The following is a 26,725-nucleotide window of genomic DNA, read 5'->3' as shown; positions in this document are numbered from 1 at the left end:
ATCCGGATGACCGCTTCAGAACAAAATATTAAAGTTTCCAAAAAAAAAAAAAAAAAAAAAAATTGAGGAAACTGTTGAGGTATTTATTTGGTACTACCTTAAATTGTTACATGATTCCAAGCATTAGTGAAGCTTACATGGTGTAAGTGAAGCTTGTGTAACGCGCCATCTGGTGTAAGTGAAGCTTGCGTAATGTACGCGCCACCTGGTGAGAGAACATCTCGAACGCTGAGTACGCATCACGAGAATGGGTTCGAGGTGCAAGAACTCACAGAGTGTGTTTGAGACCGCCGATCTTCACACGAACGTGTTCGATGTGAAATAATTCACACGACCTCTGTAGGTAGTGTGGTCAAAGAACAAGAGGACGTTCGTGCGCACAAGTTCTCGTCATTCTCTACTCTAAGAACGGATCACGAGAACGGCGGTCTCGAACGCACTCTCAGTGTGGTCGAACACTCGTCACTCGCGACTCTTAAGAACCCGCGGGGATCCGGGTAAGAATAGGTCCTCAGTACCTCCTTGCTTGTCGTAAAAGGCGACTAAATGAGACGGTCCTTCGGATGAGACCGTAAAAACTGAGGTCCCGTGTCACAGAAGATATGGGACAATAAAGATCTCTCCCTGCTCAAAGGCCATAAGCGCCGAGCATTGGCTTAAATTTTGCAACCCCTCACCAGTTCTAGTTTTTTATCATCCTTGAGCCAAACTGCTCATCAGAAACAGAATAGCATAAATGTGATATATACAAACATTACACAGGAGAGTATAGATAAATAAAACAAAAGCTAAATTAATCATCTCTTTTTAAGCATGCTAAATACAAGTATTTACCTAAATTAACTAATTCTTTGATATTTTGAACACTTAGTAATTGAACCAGTCCGAAGGTACTTGGCCTTTTATGATAATATCTTTTTATATACTGTGATCTCAGTTCATAATAGAATGGACATTTTAAAAGTCTTCTACAACAGACAAGCTACATTTTTCACAATACCTATTGTTTTTTGCAGTGCCATAATGTCTTCCTTTTTCAATATTTGAATTATTAGATGTAGTTCTAAATTTGATTAAATATTTCTTATATTTGCTATCGATAGGTTTGCACAAGTAATATTTAATACAGAAATTTTCAATGAGGTGTTGATATAAAAAAAACCACAACAACAACCATTTAGACATTTTACAAATATCATTAAATATCTGTTGTTTTGTAGTATCAAGTAGATTTTGTTCCATAATAGAATATATATTCTTATCAGGCATATCACTTTCAAACATATAATTTAATCCTAAACTACTTCATTCATTTTTAATATTTACATCCCATTCATCATTATGTTACAACGTATCTTCGTAACATGACTTAATAATGCAATTATCGCTTCTTCTGAATTTCAACCAATATTTAAAAATCCTTAATAACCTATAAATTCTCAGCGGGAATCTTCCCAATTCGCAATATACTGAAAGGTTACAAGTGGATTTTTTAACATTGAGTAATTTGTTTGTTTGGGGTTTAGTTTTTTTTTTTTGGGGGGGGGGTGTTTGTTTGTTTTTTTGCTTTTTTTTGTTTTTTTTGTTTTTTTTTGTTTACAAAACATTAAATGTAGTTTTTCAATTTCGGGGTCTTTATAAAAGCCCTAAACTTCTTATCTATAGGCAAAATATTTTTAACATATGTATCAAAAACAGACAATTGTGTAGTTACATTGAAGTTATTGTTCTTTAATTTTGATGTTAACGCAAACATTGCCTTTCTACCCTGATCTGCAACGTGTTTTTGAGATTGACTACATTTGCCATTGTAAAATACAGACATGCCCAGGCAATTGAACCTGTCTACAATTTCAAGTTCATGCCCATCATATAACCATTTGTTATGAATGTTAAAAAAATTACCATTACGAAAAATCATAACTTTTGTTTTCTCTACACTTAGTTTCCAATTCCATTCATTAGAGTAAAAATACAGAGAATTTAACATTCAGCAGTTTCTGAGATGCATACATTAGAAGAAAGATATCAATAAGTTGAATTTCGATACTTGGATAGTTTGTCTTTAAAATAAAAATCATTTCACAATCATTGACATAGATTGAGAAAAGTAGAGGTGATGAAACATCTCCCTGCATAACTCCACATTTATTATCAAATAATTCTGTCAATGTCAGTTAAATTTGATACATGATTTAACATTATCATACATAGATTTTATAATACAAAATATTTGGCCTTGTAAGCCTTGCCATATTAAGTAAAGTCTCCATATGAGGGACACATTCTCGAGTGGGACGTTAACCAATGTGCAATCAATCTATCTAAGAACTGATCACAAGAAGAACGGGAACGGCGGTCTCGAACGCACTCGAGGAATTTAAAAAAAAAAAAGCTTAGAGGTCAACCTTTGGCATTTCCATAATCAAAAAACCTACATAGTATATGCTATAAAACTCCTCAGCTGATTATATATTTATTTGGTGTCATATTGCAAGCGGTCTCCATGAACTTTAATAAAAATCTTCAGTACTAATATTGCTCCTGTTAGAAGAAATGAAGGTGCATCTCTCCGAAAAACTATTTTATTTTCATTCACAGAAAAAAGTGGGGACGGGTAACACAGGTAGCCCCCACCCCCTATCCTTTGTACAAACCACGCCCCCACCCCCTATCCTTTGTACAAACCACGCGCCCACCCCCTATCCTTTGTACAAACCACGCCCCCACCCCCTATCCTTTGTACAAACCACGCCCCCACCCCCTATCCTTTGTACAAACCACGCGCCCACCCCCTATCCTTTGTACAAACCACGCCCCCACCCCCTATCCTTTGTACAAAACCACGCCCACCCCCTATCCTTTGTACAAAACCACGCCCACCCCCTATCCTTTGTACGTTTATACGTTAAACATTTGACGTCAAAAGCAGATTCTAACTCTGCGTGGATTGAAAGATATATCGCCGCACGATTTTTCAACAACAAAATTAGAGACCTAAATTGTACAAACAAGTAATTAGTGTCCGCACATTCTAACGAAAATATGAAACGGTCTATACTCGGGAGAAATCTGTTTATAGGAGAATCTTTATATTCATTAAACATAAGAGGGAGATTGGGATAAATGCTAATTTTTAATACGGATTCGATTCCAAGAGGAGGATTATTCAAAGTAGCAAATAATTTGCGCATTCATTCATCCACGGTAAAGAGTAATTTGACTTTCGTTTCTATGTAAATATTATGACCCCCTGAAGAAGAGATCGAAGGTCCCGAAAATTTGACAAGTCCATATTCTTAGTATAAATATCCAAATTGATTAAAACTTTAGTGTCCGGTGTAAAATGTTACCTATGCACATTTAAATGAAAGCACTTGTGTTAAAATTTTATTCAACTTTTTTTTTTTAAAGTTTTAACATTTTACCCCGCTCATTGTACTGTGATTAACTAGACGGATGGTTTGAATAATTCTGAATCTCTACTTATAAAGGAAGCTTTCACTCTGACTCTTTAGAAACTTTAAATCCCGCTCACCCAAGGACGCGTTATGACAAACTCGAAGAATTCGAGTTAGCTCAGCGCGGATTGAAAAGATCTATCGCTGCAAAGAGCGGACTCCTTTGAAAACATAGGATTGCAATTCCAATTTCTAAGTTGATTTTTAATCCACTTAGTTTTACTCTTATTGTATCAATGAATTATAATGTTATACATTTCGCATTCAAAACGGAAGTATGAGGTCTGTAAGAAATAAGAACCAAGGGGAGCATCATCATACCCCACGCAACCAAATTGCCGAGGGTATAATGTTTTTGACCCGTCCGTCAGTCCCTTTTTTTGTCAGCGCTACTCCTCTTAGACCGCTCCACAGAATTTCGTGAGAACTCACAGGGGCTAAACCCGTTTTGAGCCCAATCTCTGTGATACCATAAATATTTATGGTATCACAGAGTTCGGGTCCAAAACGGGCTTAGCCCCTGTGGTGAAACTTTGTAATTAATAAGGACACACTGTGTAGATGTGCATATTCCCAGGAAATTCTTATTCAATAATTTTTCTGGGAGTTATGCCCCCTTGTGAACTTAGAATTTCGAGCCCGTCTGTCCTGTTCTTGCAGTAATGCATAACATTACCATTCATTATGTGAGGCATTGTCAAGCAATGTTGGAGTGTGGGGTATGTGAGCTTGCTCACCTCTGCTTTCTTTCATTAAATCAGTTCAATTTTCACGGCCCCCGGGGATAGGGTAGAACACTGGGGACGCAATAGGGGATCAAAGTTTTACACGGTGACATAGGAAATATCTTGCCAAGCCCAGCAGGGGCATGGCATGGTTAGTCATTTAAGGTAACTCTAGTTTTAAAGCGGACATCAAAACGCATCTTTTTAGATTAGCTTTATTTTGTGATTTTTGTGTGGACCCGATAATATACATGTATAAGCAAATCGATCGATACAAACAATTTCACAAAACATTTGAATCGCCATCTTGTAACGGGGTGACATAAAATATACAAGTCTTGATGTAGTGAGCTACCCTAATAAGCAAGAATCCTCAGGTAGTGTAGATTCAAGTGTGTTCCATGGGCAGTTATATCGCTTGAAGTTCATCTAAGTGTAAAAGGAGTACAGTACTATTTAATAGTAAATTCGAACCCAAGCGATAATTTTAATTATCTGTGTTTTTTTCTTCTTCAAATTATTGGCCCCGGTTGTTGTTAGGATGGGGCCATAATAGTGGAACAAAGTTTTATAGAGAAATATGTAGGGGGAAATCTTTTTCTTCCGACCAACAGTGTCATGACTAGTTACATCCACAAGTAGTGCAGACTCAAGTTTGTTCAAATCATGGCTCCGGAGTGTAGGATGGGACATTGAGGAATCAAAGTGTTACATGGTAATATAGGGGGGGGGGGTGTCTTCTCTAGACCAGCACGGCCATGACTAGTCATATTATGCAAGCAGTCTCAGGTAATGCAGATTCCAAATATTCAAATCATGGCCTTAGAGGGTTGGGTCAAATTCTTACATGGCAATATATGAGGACTTTAAAAAAAAATCAGATCTTCTCATGACCAACAGGTCTGTGGTTAGTCATATCGATACGCAAACAGATTGAAGTTTCTTCAAATCACGAACTCGGGAAGGTTAGGATGAGGCCTCAGTAATTTAAAAGAATCAAAATTTGAAATTGGGATATACATATATAATCTTTAAAAAGTTTCTTTGCAAAAACCGCAGGCAATGATCATAGTCATTAATATGTGTAGCATTTCAAAGTAGTGTTTCGATTTAAATTTGATTAAGATTGGGCGTTACAATTTACATGAGAATATACCGGTATAGGAAGGAGTAACAGGATCTCTCTGAATCATGTTAAAATGCAAACGTCCCCAAGTTGTGTGAAATCACTGTGGGGTTTTTATGGACGCTTGGGTTAAGTTGAGACTAAAGTCGGGGATCAAATTTTACATAATACATAAATATAAAGGGGAGGCCTTGAAAATAATTTCCAGAACAGCAAGGCTATGTTAGTCATATTGACATTGAGTATCCATAAGTTCTGTTGATTCAGGTTTGGTAAAATCATAACGCCATCGGGATAAAAATTTGTCATGGGATTATCAACGAGGATAAAAATCTTCTAAAGAATAACAGAGCAAAAGTGACTGATGTGAGCCTGAATGTAGTATTAAACTACAGTTATACCATTCCAAGGTCATTATTAAACTACAGTTATACCATACCAAGGTCATTATTAAACTACAGTTATACCATACCAAGGTCATTATTAAACTACAGTTATACCACACCAAGGTCATTATTAAACTACAGTTATACCATACCAAGGTCATTATTAAAATACAGTTATACCATACCAAAGTCATTATTAAACTACAGTTATACCATTCCAAGGTCATTATTAAACTACAGTTATACCATACCAAAGTCATTATTAAAATACAGTTATACCATACCAAAGTCATTATTAAAATACAGTTATACCATACCAAGGTCATTATTAAACTACAGTTATACCATTCCAAGGTCATTATTAAACTACAGTTATACCATACCAAAGTCATTATTAAAATACAGTTATACCATACCAAAGTCATTATTAAAATACAGTTATACCATACCAAGGTCATTATTAAACTACAGTTATACCATACCAAGGTCATTCGCAACATCTCCGAGTCTTTTCTGCCAACTTGAAAAAAAAAAAACCCCACTCATACATTTTTTCGCTTGCCGAAAAGGCCCGATAACTTGCGATTCATTCATCATCTTACACGTGGACTGGGGAGTAAACGTAGAAGACCCAGGCTCTGGTTTGCAATAAATTTTATGATTTTCTTTTTAAAAATACGAATTTTTGTTTGTACAATACTCCATTTTCAACCGAAGCTTTTGCATTAATTTCACTGTATGAAATATCAACATTCGGGATTTGGGTATAATTTTAAAGCAAGATACCCGCAGAACTAGCAGCCCAATAAATGTGGGGAAAACAAAATTTACACAAGAGGTCTTTTTTTTAAAGTTCGCATCAACTTCCATATCAATACTTTAAAGAAGATAAAGGGTCGGCCAGAGAATCTGAGAGAAAACCCATATTTCCCCCCAGTTTCATTAGTAGGGTACTAATTAAGTGTGAGTGATATGCAGTGGATTCGCCAGATTCATTTAAGTTATTGCGATTTTCCAGATAACCCCACTCTTTAAATCGCTTAGTGTAAGAGGAAAATACCATTATGCTTTGTCAATTGAAATACAAATTCCCTGCTTTTAGTGGGGAGTCCCAATATTTTTGCATCGATTGGTCATGCAATAATGTCATCTGATTGTCAATCAAACCGGTGCTGATTTCCATATCTAAGTCTATTTCGTGCATTATTAGATTATCATTTGCATACACAGGAAGCGGGAAATCTTACTTAATCTTTATGAAGTTGAGATTCGGAAATAAATGGTTTCATCATAGATGAGGTTTAAAACTCTGAAAATTCACATACAATAGTAGTACATTACTTAATATACAACTTGTGCAATGTTATTAAATTTTATGAGGTGTCGTTTCGGTTTGGTACTCCCAGATCAGCTAATGATTGGTAATAACACTTAATGGTAAAATGTAACAAGTCGGTACAAATTAGTATTTGAAGTTGATATCAAACTACCCGGCATGTTAGAGGGCCTGGGGTATATATTGGTTTGGGGACGTTTACTACCACAACCGCAAAGAAGCTTAAAGCTTACATGAATTAATAAATACGTACACCTTTCTCATCTTATCCGCCATATTTTTCTCAGGTAGCCTAATTTACTCTACCCGTATATACCCCAAATGTGATTGTCACACCTGAGTGATTTTTCTAGGTGGACTCGACCAGTGCACACCTCCGAAAGAAATATATAGGGAATGAGAAACAAATAAAATCATATTTTAAAACACTTTGCTCGAAATTACAAAATATTTATTGTATACCAATACAACATTCTGAAAGTTTGCATACTTGCAAGTGCATGCAAGTATTTGCAGTTTCTTATGAAATAAATGCAGAGAAATCATTTGCCAATTACATACTGATAGAATGGAATAAGCAAAGAGCATAAAATATATTATTTATATCAATTCTTGCAAAATACAGGTGCATGCCATATGCATAATATGTAATGTACCTGGCATATTCGCCACAAAAAAAAACAAAAAAAACCTATCAAATACGGACGTCTATTCAACAGGTATCGGAGCCTTGAAATCGGGGAAACGAATTGTTTTCCCTCTAAATTTATCTGATTTCTGTAATTTTCCAGAATAATTCTATTTTCATCCCGACCCGACCATGGTACAAACTCTCTAAACCATAGTCAGTAAACACGCTTTACAACGAAACCACCACCATTTTTTATCACTCAGTAAAACAGTGTATCACTCTTGTCATCAATGTAGTTTATCAATACTTGTCGTTTTTGCGTGTTATTTGTTTATGTAAATGATGTCTCTTGATGAAGACGCGGGTTGCGTCGAAAATTCGAGTTTTAAATAACCAACAGTGTCGTGGCCTTTTCAGTGCGCTTATATATATATATATATATATATATATATATATATATGCATAAACAATTTATGTACCTAAATGATTTCCTGATTTATAAATCTGCAATACTCTGACAAGTAAATCATATGGTATAAGGATTCATGCACAATACAGGGTAAATATTATACTCTGATACTTCCCCTGATTGAAGATACATGTAGCTGATCGGCACGGGCTAAGTGTGTCGCAGTCTGTACAATGGACAATGGTATTTACTGTTGGAATACAAATGGAGTTTATCATTTTGCTTCATGGATTATGCAAATAAAGGGAGTTTTACTACTACTTTGAGTATTTTCGACAAGTGTACAATTACATCTGCGGTCCTTTACAGATATTACGAGTAGACCCGGGTAAATAGTCGTCCATATTCGATGCTTTTTCATGGCGAGCATACATGGCCATGTCATCTTTATAAGTACAGTAGCATTAATGTATTTGCATTTTGCTTGAAATAAGTGTGAATGGTATATATTTTATACCCTTTGCTTATTCCATTTTATCAATAGATAATAGATGAAATATTTCTCCGCGTTTTGGTATAGTTTTGACATATTTACTGCAAATGTACGCACATTCACGTAAAGAAAAGGCATTATATATTTATTTATCCAAAGCATTTAGAATGATTTACTACTGTATGATATGTTTATTGTAATTTTGAGCACTGCGTGGTGTTTCAAAACGTGATTTCATTTCTTCTTAAAGCTGACATGAATTAATAAATATAGTATAATTCTATATGTCCGCCATATTTCTCTGCTAATCCGCCATATTAGTTGGAATTTCTATTGTTATATGTATCGGGGTTCGCATGGTATATAAGGGGACGAGCTTTGCTACGCTTCACTTCACATCAGTGTCTTCGATTTACCTGTGCGGGTAGCTTCGACAGGTAACACGTACATCTCCGATACTAATTTATAGGACATCAAGAAGAAATGAAATCACGTTTTGGAACACCACGCAGTGCTCAAAATTATAATAAACATATCGTACAGTAGTAAATCATTCTAAATATATATATTTGGATAAATATATATAGAATGCCTTTTCTTTACGTGAACGTGCGTACATTTGCAGTAAATATGTCAAAACTATACAAAAATGCGGAGAAATATTTCATCTTTTATCTATGGATAAAATGGAATAAGCAAAGAGTATACAATCTATACCATTCACAATTACTTCAAGTAAAAGGCAAAGACATAAATACTACTGTACTTATAAAAATGGCATGTATGCTCGCCATGAAAACGCATCGAATGCGGACGACTATTTACCTGGACCTACTCGTAATATCTGTAAAGGACCGCAGATGTACGTGTGCACTTGTCGAAAATACTCTAAGTAGTAGTAAAACTCCCTTTATTTGCATAATCCATGAAACAAAACGATAAACTCCATTTGTATTCCAACAGTAAACAACATTGTCCATTGTAAGACTGCGACACACTTAGCCCGTGCCGATCAGCTATCTTCCATCAGGGGAAGTATCAGAGTATAATATTTACCCTGTATTGTGCATGAATCCTTATACCATATGATTTACTTGTCAGAGTATTGCAGATTTATAAATCAGGAAATCATTTAGGTACATAAATTTGCATATATAACACTGTACGAGTGTATGGGATGAGAGAGAGAGAGAGAGAGAGAGAGAGAGAGAGAGAGCAACGAGAGATAACGAGAGAGAGAGAGAGAGAGAGAGAGAGAGAGAGAGAGAGAGAGAGAGAGAGCCGATGATCTTGTAATAATCGTGCTCTTATTAAGACAAATGATATCGTTAATTCAATAAAAAGAGAACAGTACTAGTAACTCAATATTGCTCTCATTAATTGATAATACAGATTTATTTGATTCATTTAAAGGACGCATTAATTAAAAATTAAACATATTTTTAAATAATGTTATTTTCAATTACTTCATTTTATGCTAATATGGCGCTCAATAGATCTTATATATCTGTGCCATTTTGCGTTATTACATTCTGCGTCGAACTCGACGCAAATTGTACTAATGCAAAATGTAATAATCGAGTTTATCATATTATGCGTCGTTATCAAACATCAAGGGGAGAGGACAAGAGTGTCTGTCACCCACCTTTAATAACAATATCCATTTTTTGTTAGTTTGTAATGCAAATAAAAGATACATTGAGTGACAACCCCTCCCCCACTTACCCCAGCTTGAAAGTTCTGATATAATAGTAGAAGACACACACCACCACCAATTAAGAAAATGAAGATATGAGGCACTCATAGTAGAGGACTCTAACCACCCCATCCGACCCCCAACGATTGAAGAAAATGAAGTGTAGGGGGAAATTATTGAGGTAGTCAAAGTAAAACACTCTTTAACCCTTCACCCCACATTAGGACTTTGAACATCCGACAAAACATCTTGGTTTGTTTGGGTGTTTTGTTTTATTTTATTGCTGTTTTCGTTCATCTTTTTTAATTATTATTTTGAATGGCAAGAAATTTTGAAGAATCCAATTTTCCATTTTCCCCTGTTGTACCCCCACCCCCACCCCCCCCCCCCCCACCCCCATGAAAAATGACGATACATGTCTGGTTATTACATGTACATTTTGTTTTGCAACACATGCATGTATACTAATGTATGGTGCATGTAGAATTGCACCCTTTACCAATTTTTCCTTCATTTACACAGTGTAAGGAATGGTAAACCAAAATCACAAAACAAAATGCATAAAGACCAAGATATTTTCAAGCGTAGGAACTTCATTCATGAATACATAAATACATGTATTCAGAAAAATCGCATGCATGCATTGCAGGACTATAGCATTTGTGTGTTTTAACGTTTCTGTAACATGCCATAATGATTACTTTGAGGCTTGAGTGTAATTTATTCATAAATATTTTCATTACGTAGATCTGGCGCAATGGCCATACCGCTGTACGTAGAAATTTCAAATTCAAATGTATTCGATAAGATGTTAGTATGCATAAATCAGTAAAATTCGTGTTGAGCTTTTATTTGATATGATACAATGTCAATATACTGTAATGCATTAGTAGGATATGCAGAAGGCAAGAGTATAAACATTTTCTTTTTTCATTATCAGTATCAATATCTATATGATCACGAAAAAACATTATATAATTTATATCCGGATTCATTTATACCGATTTAGATATCAATAAAAACAAAGCTGCATAGTTTGGGAGAGGGGTTTCTAATGAGTCTGATGGAATTAAAAGAAGGAACCCAACATTTGCATTCAAACTAGATATACTTCAACATGAATTCATTTCTGCTCTGACTGAAAGCATGATTCTAAATTCGGGAACGAATCTTGCATACAAAATAATTAATAGGGGAACACATAAATTCGAGCTCCTTTGGAATTTAATGAAATGTAGATATGCACCTTTCTTTCAACACGAATTGATATGTTGTTTTAGGCACGAAAACAGGGGGTTGGGGTGGGCAGGAAGGCTGGTCTGCTTTCCCCACTTTTTTTGATAATTTACTTTTTTCCCGTTATTCTAACATACAAAGTCAGTATTTTCTACATGCACTACCTTGAATCTTAATAAAATATTTGGCCAGAGAAAGTTTCACAATATTGAGAGCCAACGTGAGATCGTAGATTTAGTAAGTTTGATCGTTTCACTGATTTTATCCAAGTCATTCCAATAGATACAGCTCTCACACCTAGAAACGCGGCACAAATTATGTTTTATCTTAATAAAGCTAAGCGGGTTATCATGGAAACGAAGAATTATTGTCTGTATACGATTGTATTCAAATCCTCCACACTCAACAGACTGACAAACCGGTAGATCCGTCACGCCGCAGACTGTTCAAAGTATCCGTCACGCCGCAGACTGTTCAAAGTATCCGTCACACCGCAGACTGACAGACTGTGTATATCCGGCACACCGCACACTGAAGTATCCGTCACGCCGCAGACTGAAGTATCCGACACATAGCAGAGTGTTCAAAGAATCTGGCACACCGCAGACTGAAGTATCTGGCACACCGCAGACTGAAGTATCCGACACACCACAGGCAGGTTTATCAGTCACACCGCAGACTGACAGATTGGTATATCTTGGAAAAACCCTTGAGACGTGTACGTGTAAGGAACGACAACTATGGATATAGGGATTGCAGCATTAGGTAAACTGTCACAAATTTTGAACTCTGAATGTCGCTCTGGGCCGTAGCAGTAACAATTCATTATCATGTCACGCCTACTGTACAAAGGACTTCCGTTTTGAAGGTAATATCCAAAATATCTGTGACTTCTAATGCCGGGGCTTGTTAAACATGTCAAAGGAACAGTTCAATAACTATTTTATTTGTTTAGTTCACAACCTATGTTAATGGTATTGGGATCGAATTCTGTCCTCCCAGTGGCGGAACCATATATAATGAACATGCAAGTTTTATCACAATATTCTAGTACATACACAAAATAAAACCTAAATATTTCTCCAATCAGACAAATTGACAATACATTGTTTAGCACAGGCGCCTGACTGACGTTTGGACCCACACCCCCTTTGATTCGCCACACCTCTTTACTCACTTATTTGAAATATTTCCCGAAAATTCTTATGTATACATTTTTCAATTATCAAAGCCATTTTGCGCTTTTATCGGACTTTTAAGTTACAAAGGTTTACCGGATTAAAAACAATTCAAATCCATTAAAACCAAGTTAAATAAATACGCAAAATGAATTAAAAGTTGGAGGAAAGTAAATACCATAGATATAGACTCCAGGAGTTTTCGGGAATGTTTTCTTATTAGTTTTCTTTTCTACACGTTAAGGGGGGATGGGGTGGAACAAAGGGGGTATGGGTCTAAACGTCACGTATACCTGTGTTTACTACGCTCCACCTTGTATGGACATTGGCAACCCGACATATTTCTATAGACAGTCAGTAACAAACCTAATAAACTAAGAAGTATTAAGATATGTTTGAGGGCATGTCTTGACACAAGTGTAGTGGTAAAAGATATTATTAAAAAAAATTTCACATAAAACTTTTGAGCTGGCGATGTAAAGCTGCCGTGATATAAGACCCAAGTCGTGTCCAAGAAACCACCAAGTTCACCGTAAACCGAAGGCTGTAGACCCTGTGCGTCTCTAGCTCTTTAAAATATTCTAATTTTTACCCAGAGAGCTACGGTCCTACAGCTACAGTGCGGCGTGTTTTACTTGCCCTTTTATTACCTCAATAAAAGATCGCTCTCTGCATTTGCGACGGTAATGTCTCTAAATGTGTGATTATTTCAGTTTACGAAGACTTAAAATACGTTCCCACGCAAAATGTCTAGAAATTTAATGATTACATGATATTTCAAGCCTAGTTTAAATAATTCAATCAATTACAGGATATTTTCTTTCAATTTCAATATTGAACACAAATCTTCTGTTCTCTTTGAATGCAGACTTTAAATCGGAAATTCTAAGTAATTTCAATTTTAAAGTCGACCAGCCAACTTTAAAGTGATCAAATCGACTTTAAAGTCTGCAATTCAAAAATAAAAGCAAGTGGCCAGAAAACGCTTTCGTACATTCTTAACAGTGATAAAAATCAGTGTTGGCTTCAGCGAGGTTGCATGATCATTTAACAAATATACTTTTGAATTGATAATTGTGTGTAATTTGAATTGAGTTAACCAGATATACTCTAGTCGTGCAATATTAGAATGTCCAATTGTTAGTGAGGGTATCGCATTTAGTCACATTCGTGCTTTTATCAGTTTTCCTATCAGGTAAACAAATACATGTATTAGATAACAGAATAGAAATTTATAAAACTAACATGAGACAAATAACATGGGAGAGCCGCCATGGAGTGTTATCATACACATATCAAGTTATTACTGTTTCAGTGTTTTCTACCAATTATATTGACGTCCATCGACAAACCCCAACTCGTCATCAACGGGGGCGCACAGGTATCTCTCTCTTTTTTTTTCTCTCTCTCTCTGTATCTCCCCCTCTCTCTTTCTCTCCTCTCTCTCTCCTCTCTTTCTCTCTCTGTGTGTATCTCCCTCTCTCTCTCTCTCTCTCTCTCTCTCTCTCTCTCTGTGTATGGGGACTGATCTTTCGCCACAATTATCTTATAGGTGGATCTTATCCTCATTAAAGTTCTACAGGCACGTGGGAATGGATCGTCTTTATCCTTCACGGTAGATTCAACTGTGTCTTACTTTGTTGTAGAAATACAGAATGTAAGTCTACACCAGAACTGTATGGTAGAAGGACCGAATGGTGAGAATTACACATAATGTTTTAATTATTAAGCCATATCATTGTACGTTGTTAGGGGCGAGATCAAAAGTTCAATGTCTGATAAAAAACTAAATTCACATAGTTTTCACCAAGACCCCCCCCCCCCCTATAAAACTAAATATGATGAATGTTGAAACTAATCGATTAACAAGTTAAAACATGCAATTATGAATAACTCTCTCTGTATTTTTTCTACTGTTTATTCACAAATGAAAGTGTACATTAAAACTATTTTAAAAATGTTCAATAAAATGTAATATTATTATGTGGTTTTTAACAGTCGTTTGTCTTTTTTCTTTTTCTACTAAAGGGTAATCGATGTCAGATGACAGAAACTTACGGGAGATTTTATCCCCCCTCCCCCTAACTATTTGAAATTAGATTTTTATCCGACACCGATCTTTTGATGTCGCCCCTTATTATTTCTACATAAAATATGTGTACATTCAATTCCATCGGCCCTCAGGTGACACTGTCCTCGCGTTGGGTGATAATGAATCTGGTGGGGGAAAAAAGAGAATTGCAGTAACAACACCAAGTGTAGGTAAAAAAATAATAATGAAAAATCCTAGAAAAATTACAGATGCATATGATTCTCATTTCATGTCAGTTGGTTAAGTCGTGTACTTTGACAAGCAGGTGCGTGGTTGGTCATGTGTTCAGATGAGCAGACGTACACAGCATTTGTGTGGGGACTTAGTGACGTCACTTTCCAAGTTCATTTCTTGGACTTGTCCGACAATCCGCTCATTGGAGACCCTATAGAAGGTAGAGTTTTATAACTTGTATCTCTGTAGAAATTTAAGATGAACAAAGAAATACCATTTAGTCATGTTCGATTGGAATACAATGCAAATGCTGCGTTTTCTGCATACATAACCCCCTTTCCCAAATACATGTACTTGGTTTGTTGACGTAAAATGCACGTTTATAGGATTCATAACCCTTTCCTCTGGCATAGCAATTTGAATTACGTTTCAATCAAGAAAGTATATCGCGCTGGAGAAAACCATATTCCTACAAGTAAGAGTGTCGGTTAATGTCCGTAATCTCCGTATATACATCCGACTCTTGCATCTGAACGCCATTTTTCAACGAGCTCGTTCCAGCTTAAATTTGGTCGGAAGAATTTCTAAGCAAAATCTACACAATCATATCAATTTATTGGTAATTAAATCCTTCATTATCGTTATCCTATCTAATCGACTGAATGTCCCCTGGAAATGCTAATATCACATGTATTTATAACCCCATTCGAATCGGTATACAAGATTTGTAAAGATTTAACGTAAGAAAAAATATTCAGATTAAATTTTTCAGAAAACGAAAACACTGTTATACTGCTGCAAAATCATTTGTTTCTTTTTTAATCAAAGATTATATTTCTGTCACGTGTCCAAGAAATTCAGCCATATATCTATTCTCACTACTTTTTTCGGAAAATTTCCTTGCCTTTGTCAGGTTCGGTTTTCGCTTTATAACTTGTTTTACATTCCATTCTGTATTGTTAATAACTTGTTTTACATTCCATTCTGTATTGTTAACTTAACCGCCAGTGCTTACGATTTATAACTGTTTTACATTCCATCCTGTATTGTTAACTTAACCGCCAGTGCTTACGATTTATAACTGTTTTACATTCCATTCTGTATTGTTAACTTAACCGCCAGTGCTTACGATTTATCACCGTTTTACATTCCATTCTGTATTGTTAACTTAACCTCCAGTGCTTACGATTTATAACTGTTTTACATTTATTTATGTCCCATATGTGATTTGTGTTAAATTAAGTTGGAATACACGAAACATGAATTAGTGGAACTCATATGGAAGTGGAATAGGTCGGAAGTTTCATAAAGCAAGCTATTACTAGGGAGAGGGCTTATATAGGCTAATGTTATTTGAATAAATATTGTTTAAATAAAGGTTTCAACGATGAGAACATTTACAGTGGATGCTAGGGGTACCTGTAAAATGCGAAACGAAACGAAACGAAACTTACCAGAACTAAATCAAATCGAAACAAAATCTAACGAAACGAAACAGATTGTATAACCGAACTCTTTAATTATAATAGCAACAAGTATAACTTTTTAACAAAGCTTACCGTTTTTAGGAACAACCCCAGACAATAAACTGATATAAATGTATGTTATGCTTTAAGTATCTATATTTTTAAATGACCACATAATCAAACTTTTCTAAAATGGTAAATCTTATATGAAATCAAGTTTTAAAAAAAAACACCTAGAAACTACTGTACAATACTTTTTCTACCATGACATTGAAGTAGACATGATATTTGTACTAAAAATAGAAAGCATTGTTTCTTCTCAACCTCAAGAAAACAGTGAAAAGCAGATGTTCAGCTTGTTAAAAATTTTCACACAGCAAGAAACAAAAACTACTAAATAGCTGAAAATTGTCCAAATTTGATTAAGAAGAATTTTAAGATATACGTGCAAAAAGACCACTTCTGTTATTTGTTGAATTATAGGAACGTTTTTGATAGTTGTTATTAATAAGATTAAAATGTCAGTTTCATTATATTGCAATTTTCTTCTTTCTTCTCTTGTGTTCTCTTTTTTTTTTAAGATTGAGGTGGCAGGGGACAGTTTCTTTGGTTTTGAAACATGTGGATAGGGGGTATACACCAAAGTCAGATTATGACAGACTAATGAAAAATCATATTTCCCCTTTATGTCAATTCTTGTATTTCATATTAGTGTAATAAATAAATTATGACCCTAAATTACATGTCATCTATAAATACTGGTGCTGGTGCACAAAACATGCTCTGAGCAGGTTCCCCTTTTTTGCTTTGATTTCCCCTCATTTGGGCTAATCCGCACCACCCCCACACCATCACAGTACCAAACATGGGGATTTAGACACTGTGCACAATCAAGAACCCTATCTGCCCTTCTCAAAAATCTACCTCTCATATAGGGTCATCCACCTTCCCTCACAGCTACAGACCTTTTGCTAGACCCTGCATGTTTTCAACAGAATTTCTTCAGCAACTGACCACGTGTCTTAGTTTCGTATTTGCACCCATCTACATGTATATGCTAGGAATCATGTTGTATATCAACATTTTTATTAAGCACTCAGCTACATTTGACATGCATCCTAAAATTATTGTATACAATTTTACACATGTAATATCACTTCAAATATGGGGTATTTCCATTTTTGGGCCTATAGTGCGAAACTGTCCCCTGCTACATGAAAATCCTGTAAAATTGTTAAGTCGTGCGTAAATTAGATCATTATATACGAAATTTTCTCTTTTGCATTGAACAGAATTTCAACCAATGAGATAAATTAGAATTTTCACATCATTCATTTTCTACCAATCATAAAGGAGAGGCAGTGTTTTGTTCGAAGACTGTAAAATACTTCAATTATATTATACCGTCTTCCTTGGAAGACGGTAATAAATGGTAGCATGGACGAGCAAATCGGGCCCTTGTGAAAGTTGCGACACATAGATGAAAGTTGTCTCTCCATTGATGCGGTATTTCGGGTTGACTGATACGGTCTATTTTGAAGAAGCCGGTGTCTAGGGAAACTAGGATCACGTGCAAAATTATACAAGTTGTAAGTAAACGTTGGAAAGGGGGAGGGGCTAAGCAGGTACAGGTTGGAGGTCTGGGGAAACACGCCAACCAAGTGGGGGAGGGGTGTTGCTGGCGTTGGGCAAAAACACATGTTTAAGCTCTAAAGACAAAAGTATTCATAATTATGGATATTGAATATTGTTGGTTTTACAAGGTAAACAAATATAATGGCACAAATGTTCCTAAATAGTTGGGTGTTGCTAAAACGCGGAACGGAAAACGGAACGGAATTAGCCATGATAGCACAAAAAATCCGACAAATACATGTACATATGTATGCTTAATTTTGAATTAAATCAAAATGTTAGGAATTTGTTAGAAACAGTGAAACGATTTTAAGACAATCTTAAAATCCTGCACCATAAATTAATTAAGCTAAATTGGATGTCTGTAAAAGGTTTTCAAAGCGTTTTACAAGAATCTTGTAATTTCAGCTTTGACCGAGATGTTAGCGGCAGAGGGTAGATAATGAAAAGAACACACAGTGTTTGTTTATATGCTCTCTGTGTTAATCTGTTAATTCCGGTCCCCTACTAGGTAATGAACTCATCTTAGTATTTCACCCCCCCCCCTCCGCTGCACCTCTTCGGGTTCAACACATATCCGCAGGATACCGGTTTCCCTTACCGTAAATCGATCCCAAATGTAGCAAACTTTTTACACACACAGAACTCGATTTGATGTATATTATACTAGGCGTAGAACTAAAATCCAATATTATCTAAAAATGTAAAGTTCGATTTAAAACGACTATGTTTGGGAAAATCTGTTAAGGAAATTTTCAATCTTGTTTTCGCCGGGGTGGGGTGGGGTTGTTAAACACCTATCATTCATTGGTTAGGTTCATAAAATCGATTCTTATGGTGGCAGCAAGTATAAAGTAATAAGATTTGAAAAGTTAAATTATAATTCAAGTCTTTTTCAGTATAGTTTATTTTACAACATACTGTAACAATCGCTGGGGGAAGGGGGGGGGGGGTGTTAAGAAAATGGCGCTTGCTTAATATTATTCATAATAAATTATGATGATTTTAAAATACATGTATATTTGAATGAAGTATACTGAATGGTGGATTCTAAGCATGTCTTCCCTTCCTCTCTGTAATTTTTGACTTTATAAAATGCAGACCTCCTTCATAAAATATTGTCCTTTTCCGTTCCCTTCCCCGTTTTAGCAACACCCCAAATATACACTTCGAACTATCTCTAGACTTGCTGCATATCAATAATAATGTTTGATAATATATATCTTACCGCATTGTATTCGTATAATATGGTTCTATAATTGAGAGTACTCTAACCTCAACAGTTAGAGATAAAGTAAGAAAACGTCTTCCTGCTTTCAACTTTCTTAGACACCAGATTCTCCAAACAATGTTTGATGCTAACCGATAGACCGCTTAAAAATGTAGCTGTCAATCCGAAAGACCAAACCAACGGGGAGGTGAATGCAATTTACATGTGACAACTTTCACAGCGGCCTGAGATGTTGGACTATATTACCATTTCTTATTATCATAATTAGAGAGTTCGTTTCGTTCTCTTTCGATCGATTTGATTTTGCTTCGTTTCAGTAGATTTCGTTTCGTTATTGGTAGATTTCATTTTGTTTTGTTTCGTTTCGCATTTTAACAGTACTCGAATGCTGAAGGTTGTGCGGTAACGAAAAATGAATAAATGAAATAAGATTAAAAGAAAAGATCAAACTCCCCGTCGAGGCCTCATCTACGTAGAAACTTTGTGACCAAACGAACTCAGTGGAAGTTTGTGAAATATATTAATACATGTAGTTGGAAACTTTCCTATTTACTTTCATTCATCCATTCAGATACCAATATCACCCTAGGCATTGAGGTTTCTGGGATGGAATCACTAGAATTCATTTCCAGTGTAGAGATAATTTACAACAATGGTGTTACAGATATTTACAATGTCTCCAAGCAAGGTTCCGGACGTCATCATAACTTCTATGAGTTAGAATTAACCGTACCGGACCAAGTGAGTTGTTTTAAAGCAGGACACGTTGTTAAAATTGGTTGTATTAGTCACAGGTGCTTGTGGACAGGTCCCCCTTCTTGTATTTTTAAATGTTCAATTCCTTGATGAAATATGTAACCTAAGAGTCTATATATATCAATGGAATACGCAAATCTTGCATAAAAACCGTTTTTAAAAATGTCATATCACTGATCATATATATTATTGAAATATATAAACTCTGAAGTTACATATTTTATCAAAAATACGTCCAAAATACCCAAGGAATTGAACATTTAAAAATACAAGAGGGGGAGGGGGTACCGGAAGTCCTGTCCACAAGCACCTGTGGTATTAGTAGAATAAATTCTGTGTAATCTCCCATTCAAAATTCAGAAACAATATATTTCTAAAATCTTTGGTGTTTTTTAGAAACTGAGTACTTTCTTTGTTTCAGGCCTTCCGTGTTGGTCTAACAGCCACAGACACGCGCAACAACACCGTCCATAGACAGAGTCCTATGTTATTCCAACCGAAGGCATTTACTGTGTCAATTTCACAGATTACAACAGGCATTTTAGCAAACTTAATATGTATCCCCATGAATGTGGATCATACATGTACATATATTATATGGAGATCATCACTTGCGTTGCTTTCTTTTTCCAGACACCTCGCCGGGAAGCAATGTCGTGTTTGTCTACAATATATATAACCACAGAGTCAGTAGCCAGACCTTTAGTACAGAAGTCATACTTGATACCTTACAGCCGGATGTAAGTTTGAAATTCTTCATAATTTCTTAATAAGTCTTTAGAATTGCAACGTGTCTAGTAGACAATTCCCTATGTGTATGTGTGTGTGGGTTCATGGGATGAAAGCAAGTAAACCAAAAATAAATAAATAAATAAACAAATAAATAAAAAACGAAACAACAAACAAAAACAAATAATCAACAAAAAAACCACACACCCCAAAATACCCCGAATATCAATATTCTCTAACAAATAATTTGTGTAAGCATCAAATACTAGACGAAAAGATGTGTGATCATGTCAATTACGTCACAGAACAGCAATTTCTAGTAAAGTCTGTATTTTTTAACACCAAACAGGAATTCTCTAGCAACGCCACGGCAGGTGATGAAATCGAGGTTCCCTCTTATACCAAACAATACGGAGCATTTGCCGTCATGATTTCTTCTAGTGCGTCTGTTGGGACCTCTTGGTATGTCATTTAATAAAGCTATATACGTGTTGTGGTGTGGAATATCTACATTTACATATTGTACAGGTACCTATATTTTACATACACGTACCTTGTGTTACGTTGCATTTCAGTTCTCTATAAAACACCAACCGTTCTCTACTTGATTTTAAAACCTACATTTTATATTATTAAGTGTGGAAAGAAATTAGATTACAGTATATCGAATAAACCCCATGCCTCTATTGTTTTAGTTTTTATTTTACCTTAAAATCTATCTTTTTTGTTTTTGCCCGGACGCGTCGCTCCGTTTTATATTCGCTCGAATTCTTTGGTACTGAGATGAATCTGTGCATTCAAATTCGACAATTTCGTGAAACGGTGATAGAGGAGAAAATCAAACAGGGGTGAAAATTGATCTCTATACACTATCTATGTATTAACTTAAGCAATTGGTCTGGTAACAGCATTAGATTCGACACGGAAAATCTCAACGTTCAAGCGATGCCTGAACTCCATGTAGATTATGTATTCGTGGTCTTGTTACCTCTAAAGAATTACCCTTGGGTGTGGCATTAACATTTTCTTGAAATTTTGAACACTTAGTGGAAAGTGGGAAGTACACAACACGGAGCATACTGGGGAACATTACTCATCACACACACACATATATAATGAGTAATATCTCTTAAATTGCGATTCCGTGGGGATCCGGGTTAGAATAGGTATCCTGTACCCCTTGCTTTTCGTAAGAGGCGACTAAATGGGGCGGTCCTGCGGATGAGACAGCAAATCCGAGACGTCTTGTCACAGCAGGTGTGGCACGATAAAGATCCCTCCCTGCTCAAAAGCCGTAAACGCCGAGCATAGATCTAAATTTTGCAGCCTTTCACCTGCAATGGTGACGTCTCCATGTAAGTGAAAAATTCTCGAGGGGGACATTAAACAATATACAATCGTACACTGTGTTCTGTAACGCGCACGATTACAATAAATAACCGGAAACTGGTCGTTATATTATGTTTTTGTCGCACAATCTTTGAAGTTAGAAAAAGAGAGACTTAGAAACAACAGCTTCAAGTATTTTCGTTTTTAGAGCTAAATTAGACCCTTATATGAACTTCGTAGCGTGATGTTGACGTTGTGTGTATTCGGAATGCCATTTTCAATCATTTCATGACGATTTTAACGACATTAAGATCTTTTAATGTAAACGAGAAATACTCACGCAGCGGGCATTGTTTTGTCGCTTTAAATGTAAATACACCGCTCATGGTGAGGAATCTAAATGTTTGTCATGCAATAATACAATCCGGTGTGTCAATCAACAGTGAGCGCATTTTATTAAGTCTATTTCACGATTCATGGATCAAACTTTGTCTGACCAAGAAGGGAGGATCTTAATAAAAAAAAGTACACGAAGATAACATTTGGAATACAATGCTTCTGAATAAAACAATCAAATTGTTATGACTGAATGGTTTATGTTGGTTTTGCGTCCTTCCGACAATTTTTCACTCATATCAAACGTCACAAGCTGTTGCTGAAGTAGCACAAATTTATTTAGACCTATGTTTGACGCTCATAGTAGTGATTAAGAGTCCTTTGTCGTGCTAACACCTGGAAATGGGTCGCGGTAGCTCAGAGTGTTCGCTTTGTAACCGAGAGGGCGTGAGTTCGAGCCCCGCTCGTGACATGGCCGCGTGAAACCTAAAATGTAAACATATCTAATGAATGCTCCATCGACAAACGCCCGGCATTTAAAAGTGACAATCATGGATCTTTCGGATATGACCTTAAAAAATGGAGGTCCCGTATCTTGGCAGGCGTTGGCACGTTAGAGATCCTTCACTACTAGGGTCATGCGCGCTAAACATAAGTGTAAATTTATGGTGCTTCACCTACAGCTGGTGACGTCTCAATGAAAGCTAAATATAACAAACATGATTAATCTCTTAACTCCTATAAGCAATACAAAATAGAAAGTTGGGCAAACACGGACCCCTGGATATACCAAATGTGGGATCAGGTTCCTACGAGGAGTAAGTATCCCCTGTCGACCAGTCACACCCATCATGAGCCCTATATCTTGATTAGATAAACGTAGTAATCTGTAGTCAAAATCAGTGTGTTTAGAACGGCCTAATAATCGGTATGAAACACGCCAGACAGCATTTGACCCAATGATAGATTGTATTGCCAAACTAGATCGTTATAACGACCATAGAATCAGCGAAATGCTGACTTCAATTGAGACTGTTGAAACCCCGTCCTGTTTCTATATTCATATGAAGCAGAAGCAGAATTTATTCAAAACTTCTACGTGAGAAGAAAAAATTTCTTGCTGTGGCCTTCAATTCGACATTTAGATATATCGACGACGTTTTGTCTATTAATATTAATAACTTTCATTCATATGTCGATCCGATATATACCTGTGAGTTCGAAGAAAAAGACACCACAGAGTCGTCCACTTCTGCTTCATATTTAGATATTTTATGGAAAGTAGACATTAACAGCAAACTGACAACTCAACCGTGTGACAAACGGGATGATTTCAGCTTCTCCGTCGTTGTCTTCCCATATTTATGCAATATTCCATTATCATCTGCATATGGTGTTTATATCTCTCAACTGATTTGATACGCCAGAGCTTGTTCTGCGTATGGTCAGTTTTTACAACGCGTGACCTTTGACCTTTTGACCCCAAAATCGATAGGGAACATCTTCATCCCACGGGTAGTCCATATGTATGATATGGTGACTGTAGGTGGAAAGGATAACACTTTAGTGCCCGGAAACCATATTGCTACTTCGATGTCCAGTGCGCGTGACCTTTGACCTTTTGACCCCAAAATCGATAGGGAACATCTTCATCCCATGGGTAGTCCATATATATGATATGGTGACGGTAGGTGGAAAGGATAATGCTTTAGAGCCCGGAAACTATTGCGTCTACAGACGGACGGACGGACGGACAGACAGACGGACAACCCGATTCCAGTATACCCCCCCACAACTTGTTGCGGGGGGTATAATTAACTGAGGGATCGGTGATATTAGATTATACATTGTTAACTAACTGAGAAATCGGTGATGTTAGATTATACAATGTTAACTAACTGAGGGATCGGTGATGTTAGATTATACAATGTTAATTAACTGAGGGATCGGTGATGTTAGATTATACAATGTTAATTAACTGAGAGATCGGTGATGTTAGATTATACAATGTTAATTAACTGAGAGATCGGTGGTGTTAGATTATACAATGTTAATTAACTTAACGGTGATTTAGATTATACAATGTTAATTAACTGAGGGATCGGTGATGTTAGATTATACAGGGTTAATTAACTGAGGAATCGGTGATGTTAGATTATACAATGTTATTTAACTGAGGGATTGGTAATGTTAGATTATACAATATTAATTAACTGAGGGATCGGTGATGTTAGATTATACAATGTTAATTAACTGAGGGATTGGTAATGTTAGATTATACAATGTTAATTAACTGAGAGATCGGTGATGTTAGATTATACAATGTTAATTAACTGAGAGATCGGTGGTGTTAGATTATACAGGGTTAATTAACTGAGGGATCGGTGATGTTAGATTATACAATGTTAACTAACTGAGGGATTGGTAATGTTAGATTATACAATATTAATTAACTGAACGGTGATGTTAGATTATACAATGTTAATTAACTGAGAGATCGGTGGTGTTAGATTATACAATATTAATTAACTGAGCGGTGATGTTAGATTATACAATGTTAATTAACTGAGAGATCGGTGGTGTTAGATTATACAGGGTTAATTAACTGAGGGATCGGTGGTGTTAGATTATACAATGTTAATTAACTGAGGAATCGGTGATGTTAGATTATACAATATTAATTAACTGAGGGATCGGTGATGTTAGATTATACAATGTTGATTAACTGAGGGATCGGTGATGTTAGATTATACAATGTTAATTAACTGAGCGGTGATGTTAGGTTATACAATGTTAATTAACTGAGAGATCGGTGATGTTAGATTATACAATATTAACTAACTGAGGGATCGGTGATGTTAGATTATACAATGTTAATTAACTGAGGGATCGGTGATGTTAGATTATACAATGTTAAGTAACTGAGAGATCGGTGATGTTAGATTATACAATGTTAATTAACTGAGCGGTGATGTTAGATTATACAATGTTAAGTAACTGAGAGATCGGTGATGTTAGATTATACAATGTTAATTAACTGAGGGATCGGTGATGTTAGATTATACAATGTTAAATAACTGAGGGATCGGTGATGTTAGATTATACAATGTTAATTAACTGAGGGATCGGTGATGTTAGATTATACAATGTTAATTAACTGAGGGATCGGTGATGTTAGATTATACAATGTTAATTAACTGAGGGATCGATGATGTTAGATTATACAATGTTAAAGACCCATCTCATGACCGTACGGTTGGTGAAAATGTAGGCGGAGCCTAATCTAAACAGATGTTATTTACCTGGAGTGGCCAGGGTCTACCAAGGTGTTAATTGCTATATCCCATGGCACTCAAAGAAATACACAGAGGCAGAACATGGTAGAAATGTACCTGTCCATGCTTTTTTTTAAAATATAGTTTTGATATACACAGGACCTGTCTCAGGGACCTCTGCAGAGTTTCTGTGGTCATAGTGTTTGAATAATGGTTGTATTCATTAGGGTAGCTGACACACATTCTATATGCACCCCTCTTTCTCTCTGTCATTGACTGGATGAATAATTTCTGTTATGAATATAGAGGTATCATAAATTGATGACAAATTATTTCAATAGGTTACAAGTTTCAGAAATAATTGTGCAAATTATTTTTTGATTTCTGATTGTGTAATTTATAATACATGTACAGGTATATAGAGGGGGAAAATTACAATTATATTGAAATTGCATTGTTCAGGGGCCTTTTTAAAAACAATTGAATTACAAGAAAATAGCAGGTATGGACAGATCATTGTTATCAAAACTCAGGTAGACTGGGTTTCCTCAAGATCTAAAGAATGCTTGTAGATACTGGCTGTTATTGTTATCAAAACACCTCTCTGGGGTAGCCCCAGACCACAGTGTCTGCAGATGTCACTCCACCTGAGATCTATTGTTAAATATTTGATTGGCAGGCAGCTTACAATTTGGGGGTGTCAACTTAAAATTGGGTCTTTAACTAACTGAGGGATCGGTGATGTTAGATTATACAATATTAATGAACAAAAAGTTGGCAATGTTAGTGTTTTATTTACGAAATTTAAAAATTGCGTAAATGAACAAAATGCGTTTGTAGATCACTTCCTTGGATCTTTCACATTTTCATCACCAAAAGCCGTCTATTAAATGGCATACTATTTTTAAAGATATACTGTATTCAAATAGATCAGGCCGTGGTATGCTCGAATCTTATATACTCTATATCAATTACTACGAACAACAAATCAAGTGAGGACAAAGAAAGATATCAACGCTCTACAA

General features: G+C 35.9%; 1 protein-coding gene across 3 annotated transcripts in view; it reads left to right on the top strand.

The window, feature by feature from the left end:
* The first annotated feature begins 13,917 nt into the window (after positions 1-13,917).
* Positions 13,918-26,725, top strand: part of LOC125646783 (uncharacterized) — an 18,969-nt gene continuing 6,161 nt past the window's right edge. Inside the window, exons 1-8 of one of the 3 annotated variants that reach the window (XM_048873313.2) lie at positions 13,918-14,058; positions 14,324-14,374; positions 14,862-14,939; positions 15,035-15,163; positions 19,847-20,016; positions 20,453-20,567; positions 20,665-20,771; positions 21,110-21,222. In XM_048873313.2, the coding sequence (XP_048729270.2) occupies positions 13,923-14,058; positions 14,324-14,374; positions 14,862-14,939; positions 15,035-15,163; positions 19,847-20,016; positions 20,453-20,567; positions 20,665-20,771; positions 21,110-21,222 (899 nt within the window). In that variant the 5' untranslated portion in view covers positions 13,918-13,922. Of the gene's footprint in view, positions 14,059-14,229; positions 14,375-14,861; positions 14,940-15,034; positions 15,164-19,846; positions 20,017-20,452; positions 20,568-20,664; positions 20,772-21,109; positions 21,223-26,725 lie in introns of those variants that run through there. The other 2 variants (XM_048873312.2, XM_048873314.2) reach the window with 2 other exon arrangements.

This window comes from Ostrea edulis, chromosome 6 (assembly GCF_947568905.1).
Source record: "Ostrea edulis chromosome 6, xbOstEdul1.1, whole genome shotgun sequence".
NCBI lineage: Eukaryota > Metazoa > Mollusca > Bivalvia > Ostreida > Ostreidae > Ostrea > Ostrea edulis.
This window is presented reverse-complemented; position numbering and strand designations above follow the sequence as displayed.